This window comes from Coturnix japonica, chromosome 13, assembly GCF_001577835.2.
Source record: "Coturnix japonica isolate 7356 chromosome 13, Coturnix japonica 2.1, whole genome shotgun sequence".
NCBI classification, from domain to species: domain Eukaryota; kingdom Metazoa; phylum Chordata; class Aves; order Galliformes; family Phasianidae; genus Coturnix; species Coturnix japonica.
The window spans coordinates 5,040,165-5,053,628 of record NC_029528.1 but is presented as its reverse complement, the minus strand read 5'-3'; the positions used below and the strand labels follow the sequence as shown (position 1 = coordinate 5,053,628).

General features: G+C 57.6%; 2 protein-coding genes across 3 annotated transcripts; one reads left to right on the top strand and one right to left on the bottom strand.

Annotated features, from left to right (window-relative positions):
- The first annotated feature begins 1,337 nt into the window (after nt 1-1,337).
- On the top strand, nt 1,338-8,069 carry CCDC69 (coiled-coil domain containing 69). Of its 2 annotated transcripts, XM_015875887.2 has the most exons (10): nt 1,338-1,630; nt 4,854-4,923; nt 5,296-5,441; nt 5,527-5,602; nt 5,727-5,800; nt 5,937-6,038; nt 6,527-6,646; nt 6,883-6,980; nt 7,084-7,278; nt 7,380-7,783. In XM_015875887.2, exons 1-9 carry the CDS (start codon nt 1,583-1,585, stop codon nt 7,250-7,252), a joined length of 903 nt encoding a protein of 300 aa, XP_015731373.1. In that variant the 5' UTR covers nt 1,338-1,582; the 3' UTR covers nt 7,253-7,278; nt 7,380-7,783. The 2 variants fall into 2 exon arrangements, with proteins under 2 accessions (XP_015731373.1, XP_015731372.1); XM_015875886.1 differs by having other exon boundaries at nt 7,084-8,069.
- Nucleotides 7,908-11,890, bottom strand: LOC107320099 (cationic amino acid transporter 2-like). Its single transcript, XM_015875603.2, has 11 exons — nt 11,518-11,890; nt 11,256-11,411; nt 10,958-11,123; nt 10,643-10,779; nt 10,315-10,537; nt 9,982-10,118; nt 9,550-9,652; nt 9,335-9,477; nt 8,927-9,093; nt 8,545-8,653; nt 7,908-8,380 (listed from the first exon to the last, which is right to left on the bottom strand). The coding sequence occupies exons 1-11, from the start codon at nt 11,888-11,890 to the stop codon at nt 7,929-7,931; spliced, it is 2,166 nt and encodes a 721-aa protein (XP_015731089.2). The 3' UTR covers nt 7,908-7,928.
- Nucleotides 11,891-13,464: the final 1,574 nt, after the last annotated feature.

The window sequence follows — 13,464 nt, the reverse complement described above, 5'->3', positions numbered from 1 at the left end:
CCTATCTGCAGCCAGGCTCTGCTGCACAGGGACATCTCAGCACATTCCCTCTGCACCCCACAACCACCCCAAGTTCCTAACAGCAAATGTGCACGGCACGATGCCAGCTGGACACTCAGCTGTGTGCACAGCTGCTTCTGTTCCAGCAATGTGACTTCAGCCCAAAAATACACCCATCCTTTATCGTTCATCTCCGAAATCTGGACCAGGATTTTTAACTAACCCTGGAGAGGTGGAGACCAGCTCCTCACAGTCTTTATCCCAGCAGCAATCTTCTCGGCCTGCCAAATAAGTGCTCTCCATGGGGATGGAGACCTGCCCCATGCATTGCTGCAGGGAGATAAGAGCAGGGACGCTCCCGGTGGTTCCAACCATAGGAGCGATGCCAGGAAGCAGCTCTGACTCACAAACTTCACCCAGGTGAAGCAGCATCTACCCAGGGAGGACGCGGCATCTGGTCCCACTGGTCCCCACCCTCTGATCCCAGTGACATTTCACAATCCCAATGGGAAGAGAGGTGTTCCCACCATCCTGTGGGCTTACCAGGAGCACCGCCTGGCAGCGCAGTGACGGAGCACCTGGAGCACCTCCAGCACCTCCAGCACCTCCAGCACCTCCGTCACCTCCTGCTCTGGGACGGCTCCCAGGGGCCGTTTGGACAATGTCAGAATAGAAACTTGTTGACAAAACCTGGCAGTGTTTCTATACAGACGCAGCCTTGTGCTCGGGTTGGGATGCTGATTTCAGCAGTGCTGGGTATGAAGTTGGGTTTGTTTGTTTGTTTTTCAGATCAAGACTCTTTCTCCTTTTCCCTTTGATTTTCCCTCTCCATTTCCTTTCTATTTATTTTAGAGCCCTTTAAAAAATCATCGCAACCGAAATGTGCAGAGGAACCTGCCCTCTTTGGCAGCAGTTGTGAGACAGGACACTCCAACCCCTCTTGTTCAGAGCCCATTTCCAAACCGCAGGATTTCCTGCACCCTGCCCTCAGCCCAGGGGGAATCTGGGGTGCTGAGAAGGGGGTGAGCAGGACACGGTCCCCCAGGTACTGAAGACAAAACCGAAAGCGCAGCCCCCCCGGAACAGAACCAAACGGCTCCCAGACAAGCACCTTCCCCAAGTACCCCCCAGTAAGCGCTAACCCTAACTCCAACCCATCTCTTCCTCAGGGGTGCCCCCCCAGCAGCTCCTGCCGCACCCCACCCAGCCCCATGCAGGGTCCCCACCCACCCACCGAGCGCATGGAGGGGTGGGGGAGATGGGGTTACCGGGGCCGGATCGTCCCTGCTGTGCACCCAGGGACAGCCCCTGGGGCGGGCAAGCAGCTGCGGGGGGTGAGGGGGGGCTGCCCGCTGCTGGGGGTGCAGAGCACCCTCTCCCGGCGCCGCCTGCGAGCAGCCACGGCGATTCGGGACTTTATTAATTAATTATTTCTCCCGTTCTGCCTTCCCAGCCGGGGCGGCTCGTCCCGATCCGACCCATCCCGTCCCCTCCGGTGCCGCAGCTCCGCGGAAACCGCCGCCCGCCCGTCGGGGGATGACGGCGCTCCCTGCGCCCCGCTCCTGAGCGCCTCCGGGGTTCCATGGGCGGCTCCGGCAGCGCCCTGCGCTGCTGCCCCGCCGGCGGCAAGGTAGCGGAGCCGGGTCTGCCGGCACCGGGCTGGGGGTGCGTGGGGTGAGGGTATGAGGGGGGTGGGAGTTGGCGCGGAGATGCGGTTTGGGTAGGGCTGGAGTTTGAGCGGAGTTTGGTTTACGCGGGGTTGGGGTTTTTCGTGGAGTTGGGGTTGGCTGTGGGGTCAGGGTGGAGGGGAAACTCACTTTGCTGTGCTATTGAGGGCGGTCCCGGTGGTCCCTGTCCCGGAGCAGCCTCCTGCCCCGCTGCACCCGCATAGGGGAGAAGCCCCGCAGCACGTGGAAGCTCAAACTGAGGGGGTGCAGCATCCGGGTGATGGTGTTGGAAATGCTCGTAGTGTTCATCCCCCAGCTTGTTGCTCGCCATCCTCCCATAGCATCCCCCCACACCCCAAAAGCAGTTCCCCCCCCCTCCCCACCCTCGTTCCAACGTACCCATCCTGCCCAAAGTTACACTCTTGCAGGGAAATGCTCTGAGTCCCCCAGTGCACGGGTGAGGTCTTCTGCACGTTAAACCCCAGACATTATCATCCTTCTTTTTTTTGCCACTCTCACACTGCTTTACCCCCACCCCCCACCGCTGGCCTCAGGGCTGTTTGTGAGGCTGGATGTGCTGCATGCCGGTGTCGATGGGTTGTGGGCACTGGATGGGGCAGCAAAGAAGTTGGCACAGCCCCATGGCCCCGTGCACTGAGGCAGTGGGAACACCCAGCCGAAGCACTGCACGATGTGTGGGGGGAGCAGGCACGGCCCCGCAGACAGCAAGTGTCTTATTTACAGCTCTCGTGAGCTCGGCTGCTCCTTTGTATCATGGAAAAAAAGACGCTCTTCTCCGTGTCATGAGACCAGATGCTTCTGGGCTGGTTGGTGACGCTGAGAGCTTGCGGGAAGGGGGCACAGGGCAGGGAGAACCCGCAGCCCCAGGTGCTGAGAGGCACATGTACTGAAATGCGGAAATTTCAGTCTGCAGGCACCTCCCTTCCTGCACCCCCTCTCTAACTCTTCTGTTCGTCTGCTCAGCTTGCTGCAGTTTGCACCCCACACAACATCCCCGCTGCTAACACTCAGGTGCATTAATCCCCAAAGCAGCACCAAAAATCCCCTTTATGGCCAAAAGAAGTAAAGGAGGGCACACAGCGCCTCTACCCACATCCTGCTCAGGGCACTGCAGCGTGCAGTGTGAGACCTCCACCCTCCCACTGCTGATGGATGCACCTTTAAAGCATATCCCTTGGGGTAGGGGACACCAGAAACCCCCAGGGCAGAGGGGTCCCCACAAGGGGACGTGGCCAGCCCCATGCAGCAGCACCCAGTGAAGGAACTGATGCTGGGCAGCCACATCCTCCCCAGCAGTGGCGGCCGATAACCCTACGATTCAGTGATTCTGTGATAAGGCAGAATGGGGGCAGGTGGGAGCCCGGCCCTGGGGGCCCCTTCCTCTCCATGTGTGCTCTCTGCTTGGTTGGATGCCTTTCAGAGAGATCAAGGCTGAGGCTTGGATGCTTTCCAGGGCTGGGGTGAGTTTGTTTTGGAGATATAGGAACTATATGTAGCAGCGGGAGGCAGGGGAAGGTCAGAATGCAAAACATGGGGCTGTCGGCGGCAGATCTGACTGTACAGGGGTGAGAATCACCCTGAAACAACCACTGCAGGAGAGCAGCAGAATGCAGGTCCCAGGTACCAGAGCACTGGGCATATGATGGGACCTGGGGAAGTGCTTTAGGGCCATCAGCCAAATCCTGTCCCCCCTCTCCACAGCCACTAAGCGATAACCAGCAGCCGAGCTGGGATTTGAATGTTCATTTCCTGCCTCTGTGTGATTTCATTTGCTCACCGCAGCGTTGCGTAGTTTCGTTGCTTCATGTAAAGCAGGAAAAGAGGACGAAAACACAGTGCATAAAAGCACTGAGAGCTGAGGCAGAGGCCCACAACTGCCTGCAAGTGTGTGGGTGCACACCTTGAGTCCAGGGGAAAACTGTTTAGAACTGACCCCCAACAGTTCTGCTCCACACCATTAGAAATGTTTTGTTGAGAGAATTTGGGTATATACATCTATATCTGTGTGTTTTAATTTTGTTTTAAGCTAGAGAGTGTTTTTAGCATCACTCTCCAAACCTGAATGCAGGTATCTCCATGCTGAGACATCACAGAACCAGAACAGCAGCACCTGCAGGACATTCTGTGTGGTTCTCCCAGTGCAAACCCTGCTGTGGCCAGAGCAGCTCTGGGACTGATGTATACATACTTAGCTTTCAGCCAGTTGGTTTTGGTTTCTGTGGTGAAGCTCAGCTCCAAAAGAAAGGAGCACTCAAGAGCTCAATGAGCTGCAAACACTCTTTCAATTGCTCCCAGAGCTGTTATCACCTGCAGCCTTAGGGCAGGGATTCAGATCTGGTGAGGTTGACACACTACTCACCCCAGGTAATGGTTTTGATGCAGTTGCCTGAAATCCAACTTGATGGACAGCAAAGAGGCTCTGAGGCTCCATCCCACTGAATGTTGGCACAGGAGAGAGGGAAACGTGCCCTAATGCTGGGGACACTGTGCACAGCCAGTCCCTGGGCATCACCTACATGGTGCTCTGAGCACCCTGGGCTGTGCCCCTGACTGTGCCATGGCCATGCCCTTGCACAATCTTGCTTCCATCTGAGATCTACTTCTGGAAGGTGTCCCCAAAGGTCTCCATGGCCATCGTGCAGCCATTCAAGGTGCAGAACACATCGCAATTTTTCCATCTTGTGACCTTCCCACAGCCGAGGCTCAGGCACAAGGAACCCTTTGGCAGGCGTGCCTGGCTCTTAAATCCCCATTTCCCATCCTCAGTGCCCTGAAGGAGCAGGTCCAGGCTGGAGCTGTGATGCAGGCAGGGAACAGCCCGATCTCAGCACGCCGCATTCACACTGCACGCAGACACGGCGAATCCCGGCTGCCTCCATCAGCACCATAGAAGGGCAGATGCAGCTGGGGCTTCCCGGAGGCTCAGCGTTCCCAGCTCTCTGGCAGCACGCTTCCCTGCAGCTACAAAAGGAGGGCAGCCGGGGAGCAGAGCAGCACTGTGCCTGTTTGCTTTGCTTTGCTTTTTACTCCAGCCAGGCTCCCTAATGGGGTTTGTATTTGGTCACGGTGTGTCCCAGGGAAGTAGGGAAGGAGGAGGGTGAAAGGGACTCAGCCAAAAGTTTTGCTGTCCCATCCTATTGTGCATATCATGTTTTTCTTGGCCAGAGGCAGCAGAAAAGCCAGCAACAGCAGGGAGTGCCTGGCCAGGAGCTCAGCGGCTGGAGGACAGAGAACGGTGAGAAGGAAATGTCTGTCTCCATCAATGCACTCGCTCAGGGCAGTGCTATGAAAGCAGTAAAACATTCCCCATGAGGCTGATGGAGCGTCGGGGTGATGCTCCAGCTCCAGCACGGGAAGGGATGATGACATCTGAATGGCATCCCAATGGCATCCCAATGGTGTCTTAGTGGCGTCCAGTCGACTTGGGCAGATGGGCCACCCTCAAGGCAGGAGGCATTGGGGTTGCATCCTCTCAGCCTGCTAATGCCACCTCAATTAGTGCGAATTTGCACTGAGAGTGTTGGGAGGAGGGATTTGTCCAGTGGAAGAGCACGGAGGGGCTGATACCAGTGGGACGTGCTGGGCTTCAGCCCCGTTTGCTTTGCAGCCAATGGAGCTGGCAAGGAGCTGTCAGCGCTGGGGGAGGAGAACGGTGCGGAGGCTGTGAAACTGCTCCAAGGACAGGAGGAGGAGGAGAGGCTGCGAGGAGCACGGGGGGCAGAGGATGAGGGACAGCGAGGTGTCAGCACCCAGGTGGGTCAGGAATCAGGATGCTGTGGGGTGCAGCATTGGACTGGTGGGGACAGCCTATGGGACATTCAGTGTTTGTCATCTCCAGGTGGAAAAAGGAAAGGACCTGGAACTCAAAGAGAAGTTTGATGCCCTGAGGAGAGAGCATGAGGAGACTCTGCAAGGTGAGATCCCTGGGCAGAGCAATGCTCTCTGCTGCCCCTCCAGCTCATGTGGGGCTGTGGGACATGGGGATGCCACCACTGGTGTCCTTGTGCCAGTGACACTCAGCTCATGTTTCCCTTACAGAGCTCCAAAGAGTGCACGAGCAGGAGAAGCTGCTGCTGGCAGAGTCCCACCTCAAGTCCCAGGAAGCTTTACAGGTACCCGTGGGGAAATCCTCAGCCCTAGGAGGACCATCTTGGGGTCCTCAATGTGCCACACAGCCCTGGTGTTATTCGGGTGCCTCTGCTGGAGAGGAAATCCCAGCTGCATCCTATCGCTTCTCCCACTGCCCAGGAGACTATCACCACGCTGAAGTCCCAGCTGCAGTCTTTCCAGGACAGGATGAAGCGGGTGGAGGAATCGTTGCTGAGCAGGGACTACAAGAAGCACATCGAGGTGCTGGGATACACACAGCTGGTGGCCTCTGAAGGACACCCAGGGTGCATTTTCCATGGAATCATAGAATGTCTTGGGTTAGAAGAGGCCTTGAAGCCAATCCAGTTCCAGCTCCCTGCCAAAGAAGAGCTGCCACCCACTGGATCAGGCTGCCCAGGGCCCATACTGATGTCAGGGAGGTGTCCTGTCCCTGGGACACTGGCACAAAGCTTCTCTGATAGACCCCAGTAATGGATGCACAGAGGGCACTGGGACAGCTGAAGGGGTGAAACGCCATTCCTGGGAGGTGTGTGGGTTGTTTGGGTCCCTTGAACACAAGTGAAGGGCAAATCTTGGCACACTGAGTGTACAAACCCATCGTGGGCATGAAGGACCCCAGCTGCATGCACCATCCCAGGAGGGTCACACATGGGCAAATAAGCCAAGGTGGAGGCACCAAGTGCCCACTCTGCTGCGGTTTTGACCCTTCCCCCTTCCTGTACCCCCAGGAGCATGGGAGCCCCAGTCCCTTCTGGGAGCAGGAGCTGGAGAGCCTGCACTTTGTCATTGAGATGAAGAACGAGCATATCCACAACCTGGACAAGAAGCTGCTGAACCTGGAGAGTGTGGTGGGTTCAAGGGGCAGTGCAGATGGGTTTTGCTCTTTCTATCTCTTGGTATTCACCTGAATGCATCTCTTCTCCCCACCTGAATATTAACCAGTATCTGTGGCTGCATGGATGGAGCCTGGTTCCTCCCTTAGGGCAAGGAGGTGCCATTGATCTGGCTTCCCACTGAGCGCAGCATTGGGGGACACAAGTGGGTGCTCCCCAGCCCCCTCCTTACCCTGGTGTTCCCCTTGCAGGCAGAGAGAAACCTTCTGCTGGAGGAGAAGGTGAAAACCTTGCAACAAGAGAATGAGGACCTACAAGTGCGCACCCAGAACCACCTGGTGATGACAAGGTAAGCACACATTCATCAGCTTCATGGCCAAGGGTGGCACCTGAGGGGACAGAGTGGACAGTGGTGGGGATGTGGATCCCACAGCATTGCCCTTCACCTGCAGGCAGCTGTCAGAGGAGCTGCTGGCCATCCGTGGAGCACTGGAGAAGGAGTCGAAGCTGCGGGAGCAGGCTCACCATGAGAAGGAGGAGCTGCTGTACCGTGTGCTCAACGGGGGGGATGGCCACCCCTTCCCCATCGCTGCCAGTGACGTGCCTCTCATTGCCACGTAGCGCACAGCCCAGGGGGTGGCACTGCTGTGAGTGCTTCCACTCTCCAGGGCTGGTCCTTGGGGTGGCCCTGTGCAATGGAGCCCTTCCCAGGACGCCTGTGCCTGCCTTTCCCTGGCCTCTGTTGCAGGGGGGGACCACACTGTGCCATCCCCACACCCCATTCCTGGGGGTGAGCAGAGTCAGCTGGAACACGCAGACATGCATGGGGGTTGGATCTGACCTAGCGCTTGGCTCTGAGAGTATCCAGCATCAGTGCTGCCTGGAGGTGGGGGGGACATGGAATATGCTGGTCCCATTCCCTGGGGCAGGTGAGCAGTCAGAGCTCCCTGCTGCCTCCTCCACCTCCAGCATCTGCTCCCAGGGACCTTTCCCACAGCCCAGGAATGACCCTGCTCACTGCCACGCTACAGCCGAGCCCTGCCTGTCCATGCTGCAATCAGCCAGCACCAGCAGCCCCATCTTCTCTCCCAGAGCTGGGTAGAGATGCACATCTGGGAGCAGAGCATCCTCCCACAGGATGCCAGCAGGTCACATTCCCCTGCTCCAAGCCAGGGGACACCAAGAGGGCTGTGAGGCCACCGCACATGGATAGACACGGGTATGGGCTGGATGCATACAGCACTTTCCCCTGGGCACACACAAATGTGGTGAATGGTCACCACTCCAGAGGCTGTCATCAGTCTATCCCCTCCTTGGGGCTGTGTAGCTGGGGTGCTACTGTCTGTGCATGTGTTTGTGTGTGTATGAGTTGTGCACTGGGCCAGCGTGCCACTGGCTGTAACAATGACAAGTCGAAGAGAAGCAGCAGCCTCGAGAACCCAGTGTCAGTGTTTTTGGAGACCGATGGGGTGGCAGAAAAATAACAAAACCAGCCAAAAAGCTTGACTGCTTTATCTTCTCCAAACAAAGCTCCTTTGGCAGGGGCTTGCCCTGAGGGTTGGGGCTGCTCAGGAGCAGCAGCTCCCTGTGCACAGGGTGGGTGAAACCAGGTGCTGGGGACCAGGCTGTCCTCTTCAGCCCTCCCCAGGCACATGGGCACTGCATCTCCAGCCCTGTCCCCCTGCAGCTCCTGGGGCTGATGGTTCTCAGCACTGTGCCAAATCCCATAGCCAAAGTAAATGAGGAAACCTGAGAGTGGGCAGAATAGAGTGAGGGGCTCTCTGCGGTCTCCTCCAAACACTTTGAGCCACACATCAGAGGACTGGGTGCTCCCACTGCCCGTTCCTAGTAAAGCAGGCATTTCTCCACCACCCACTCCCCATCGGTAGAGCAAAGTAAGGTACAGGGCTTACCAAGGGCCATCCAGAGCAGATACCGCAGCCATGCGGCCGCACCGAGCTGTGCCATCAGACAGCTGTTGGCAGTGATGCTGAGCAGTGGCAGGAAGGGCAGGCAGGGAACCTGCAGCCATCAGGTCATGAGGTCACCCTGGACCCCTTGGGGCAGCTGCAGCCTACCTGTGCTCTTGGTGCTGTGGCTATGGCAAGGGGAAGCCCAACCCCATCACTGGGATATGGGGCTCAGGGGGGTGCTGCCACCCAGCCCCTGCCGTGGTGGTGGGTGCTCATGGGGTGGTTTGGCTGATGGGTGCTGTACTGGGGTAGGAGGTGCTGCAGGTGCTCCGTCCCCCACATCCCTTTCCCTAGGGAAGGCCGCTGAGGCTGCTTTGCTCACCATGAAGGATGCTCTCTCCCGGCTCTGGGGCTGCCTCCAGATGAACAGAGCGGCCACCAGGATTCCCAGCAGCAGCAGAACCAGGGCAGCCCCGCAGCCGGCTCGATGGGCATTGAGACAGGGCAGCGCGGCACCGCTAAGCCCACTGACAGCGCCGAGCAGCGCGGCTGCGGGGATACGGATCAATGCCTTAAGAGCAGCTCCCTGCAGTAATAAGGGACGGGGCCGGGGTGGGAGCTGACAGCTCGGGACTGTCTGTGTAGCTTTAACACGGAAAACAGAAAGAGAGAGACGCTCCAGAAGAGGGCAGGAGGGAGCTCAGTATGTGCTGCAGGGCGTGATCCTGCCCACCCCCGCCACGTCCTCACGGCCCACCCACACCAGCTTCCCTACAGCCCCCAGGCGTACCGATGGCCAGCAGAGCCCAGGACACCACGGTGTAGGAATGCGGGGTGGGATGTGGGGGTGGCCGCAGCACAGCGTGCCACCAGGGCTGTGCCGCCGGGACTTTACTCGTAAGAGCATCCTGGGTGCAGGGCTCAGGGCGGTACCTGAGTGGATGTTCAACATCAGGCAGTGATACTGTGTGCCCCCAACCCCCCCGGCCCACCCTGCAGCCACACCTGAGCAGAAGCACACAGCCAGCCACCAGTGAGTAAGCCAGCAGCGTGCCGAGGGACATGGTGTCCACCAGGGCCTTTAGGTCGAGGAGGAGAGCCAGGAGAGCTGCAGGAATGAGGACCACAGCATTGGGCTATACTCTCCCTGTGCCACTGCTGCAACAGGGCTCAAGCACCTCGAGCTGGTGGTGCTTCAAGCCCCTGGGTGCCCTTCTGAGTCCAACGACCCTTCTGAGTCCAACACCCCCTTCTGAGTCTCCAAGAGACTCTGTAGGAATTTCCCAGCACCTCATTTTAGGGTTCCTGGTTCTGCTTGGCTCCCCCACAATGCATTTTACCCTCAGATGTTGCTCAAACACCCATAGACAGGCTATAGGGGCTCTATTGAATGAGAACAACCTTGGTGGGTAACAGCTCTCCCAGCAGCTTGCCCACCTGCCACTGCTCCAGACACCAGCGTGGCCACCACCGGGCACTGACGGTGACTGACTTTGGCCAGAGGACTGAAGAGGAGCCCGTCTCGAGCCATGGCATACAGGATCCTTGGCATGGGGAACATAGAGCCCAGGAGGCTGCAGAGAGGGGAGAAAAGGGCAGCACTCAGGAGGTGGCACCCTGCACCCAGGGGAACTCCCACTCTTCTGTACCACCCATGACCTCTTTAAGACCACATTGACATGGCTGTCACCCCCCTTACCATCAGAAGAGGGCCAGAATCAGAGATGTGGTGTCCACAGGTCACCTGTGCACACCAGGACACCTGCTCACCTGGTGATAAGGGCACACAGGGACCCTACAGCCACAGCGTGCTTTGCACCGCCCCAGCCAACATAGTCAAAAGCCATTGGGAAAGGGCTGGTGGTGTCCAGGAGGTGGTAGGGCATCATCAGGGTGAGGGAGGCAGACACTCCAAAGTATGCCAGGAAGCAGATGAAGAGGGAAAGGACAATGCCCATGGGGATGGATCTCTGTGGGTCCCTCACTTCTTCCCCTGGGGAGAACAAGGTGAGGCTGGGGAGTGGATCTGCAGCATCTGCATGGCTGCAGAAGATTCACCACCATTGTGGAACTCACATCCCCATCTCCCTTGGCTCACCTGTGGTAGCAATGCAGTCAAACCCAACAAAAGCATAGAAACAGGTTGCAGCTCCAGCCAAGGTCCCGGTGAAACCATATGGCATGAAGCCTCCCACCCCAAAGACACCGGTTGTGTTGTCAGCCATGGACTGGTTCCTGTGAAGGAGAGGAAGAAGACTCAGATACCATAAAGGGGTCCCAGGATGGGACTTTGCCTCTAAGGGATATTGTCAACAGAGCATGGAGAAATAAAAGGCAAAGTGGGATTTCCTAGGGGTCACCCATCCATCCACACCCCTATGAATGCAGTACTGGGTCGCAGAGCTACTCATACGTGGCCCCGTGGGCTGCCCAGGGTAGGTCCTCCTCCTGCAGCTGCCAGTTGCTCAGGTCACCCTTGATGAAGCCACTGGCTGTGATGAAGAGCAGGATGAGTACATTGATGGCAGTGAAAGCTTTGTTGATCGTGGTGGACTCCTTCACTCCAAAGGAAAGCAGCCCTGGGGAGAAGAGCACAAAGCTGGCTGTGCCCTTGGGGTGACACCACAGTGGATATCATGGGGATGGGGGAAATGAAGGACAGCAGTAGGGTGAAGGCCAGGCAGTAGGGTGGTGTGGGGCAAGGGCATTACCTGCCAGCAGCACCACCAGGCATGCAGCAAGGACATCAGGATGCTCTGCCAGCCCTGCAGAGTTGATGGGGGCATGGGCATCCAAAAACATCCCTATCCTCTTGCCAAGGAGCTCATCAAATGTAGCGCTCCAGGCTCGAGCAACGCTGGCAGTACCTGGGGAGAGGTGATGGTGTTGGCTTGTGCACTGCTGGAGATGCTCACAATGAGCCAGACAATCCCACAGCCACCAAGCTTTGGAAGGGTCAGAAGTGCCCTATACCAATGACATAAGACAGCAGCAGATTCCACCCAGCAATGAATGCCCACAGCTCGCCCACTGTCACATAGCAGTAGAGATAAGCAGAGCCAGCCATGGGCACGCGCGCCCCAAATTCAGCGTAGCACAACCCAGATAAGATGGACACAGTGGCTGCAATCAGGAAAGAAATAACAATACTGGGGCCGGAGGTGGACTTGGCTACGTCCCCCACCAGCACATAGACACCAGCCCCCAGCGTGCTGCCCACTCCCAGTGCAACCAGGTCGGAAGGGGAAAGGCAGCGGCGGAGGCTGGAGGGCACTGAGCTGCCCATGGTTTGCTTCCTGCGGGAGAGCATCATCCAGGTGGAAAGCAGGCAGCCCCAGCACGGCATCTGCAGGACAGCAAAGTGGTAGCATGAGGATGTTGCACTGGGGCATGGCCTCAGAGGGCACCAGGGGTGACCGCTGGCTGCCACAGGGATGCTCCCACTGTGCCATAACCACACCATAACGCAGCTCATACAGGGGATTGTGAGCGAGCACAGCTTGCTAATGTTACCAGAAAGATCATCAGCCCTGCAGCAACCCCACACTGGTGGACATCAGTGCCCTGGGAGATGAGATGCTGGGATCTGCATGTCTTCCCCTGGGAGCTCCCAGGAGCACAGTGTGGGGCACTGAGTGCCTTCACATTTCTGCAGTGCTGCACTGTGCAGCATGGACTGGTCCCATGATCAGCTCTTCAAGGGGCCAGGAGCTCAGCTGGACACCCAGCAGCACATGACTGTCTACCTTCCCACCCCATCCCCAGCTGCGTTTCCCCATTGCATACCACCAGTCCCACTCAGACCACTTATTCCCTGATCATGTAGTTTTAATCAGAAGGTTATCAAAATCTGAAACATCTTCCTGATAAGACCAACTACTCACCCTGGCAATCCTTTAGGAAAACTTCTCCAGCTGCAAAGTGAGCCTCAGACAGCCCCAGCAGCATCTGTGATCACCCCTTGGGCTTAAATCCCTTTGGGAACATGCTGACCCTCCCTCTGCCCACCGCCCCTGCCCTCTGCTGACCACCGCTCTGGCAGTACAATGGGAAATCTATGCAGAAATATTTTTCCCACAATGCCTTCCAAACCATACACACGAGCACACAATGCTAATGGGCTCGGGGACATTAGGGGGTGAGGGGTTTCCATTGTTTCAAAGCTGCTGGGGCAGGTGGAAGGGGGAAGCTCTTCCCCCACCCCCCTCCTCCTCCCTGCCTCCCTTTAAATGGTTCCTGCAACAGCAGCATCCATTTGGATTTGGGGCTGGGGCAGCGACACCTCCATTAGATGGGGACATCAGCAGGGAGGGGATAAAACAAGGAAGGACACAGAGCACCCAAAGCACAGAGGCATCTTCTAAGCCCCACATCCCCAGTGCACCCCATGAGCACCTCTGGGACACTGAGCACAGAGTGGCACCAGGAGGAGAGCGGGGCCATCGCCCTGCAGCACAGCACAGGCTGAACAAAGCCACATTTGTCACCCACACCGCCTCACATGAGCGAGGTCTCCGGCCACCAACGCCTTCCCCAGGGAACATTGCCCTGGGGGGGAAAAACAGGGCAGGGGGGAGCAGCATGAGGGGCTCCTAACAATAGGGTGCCTGTGGTTCCCTGTGGGACAGTCCATACCAGCTATGGGACATGTCACAGCCCACCTGGAGCCAGTGTTAGAGCCTGCAGGATGCCAAGGTTTAAGTGTCAGCACCATGCATCTCAAAGTGCCCCAGCTTTCCCTGTGCTGCTGTCACAGCAGGGACAGCACTGCAGCCCTGTGTTGGTTGGGGAAAGGTGCTGGCAGGGAGCAGGGTCTCACCTTGGTGCAATGGGGGCTGCAGAAAAGGAGCGCTGTGTAAATGCCCAGCCTGCAGATCCACCCGTGGCTTTGCTGCAAGGTCTTTGCTCTGTGTTTGCAGG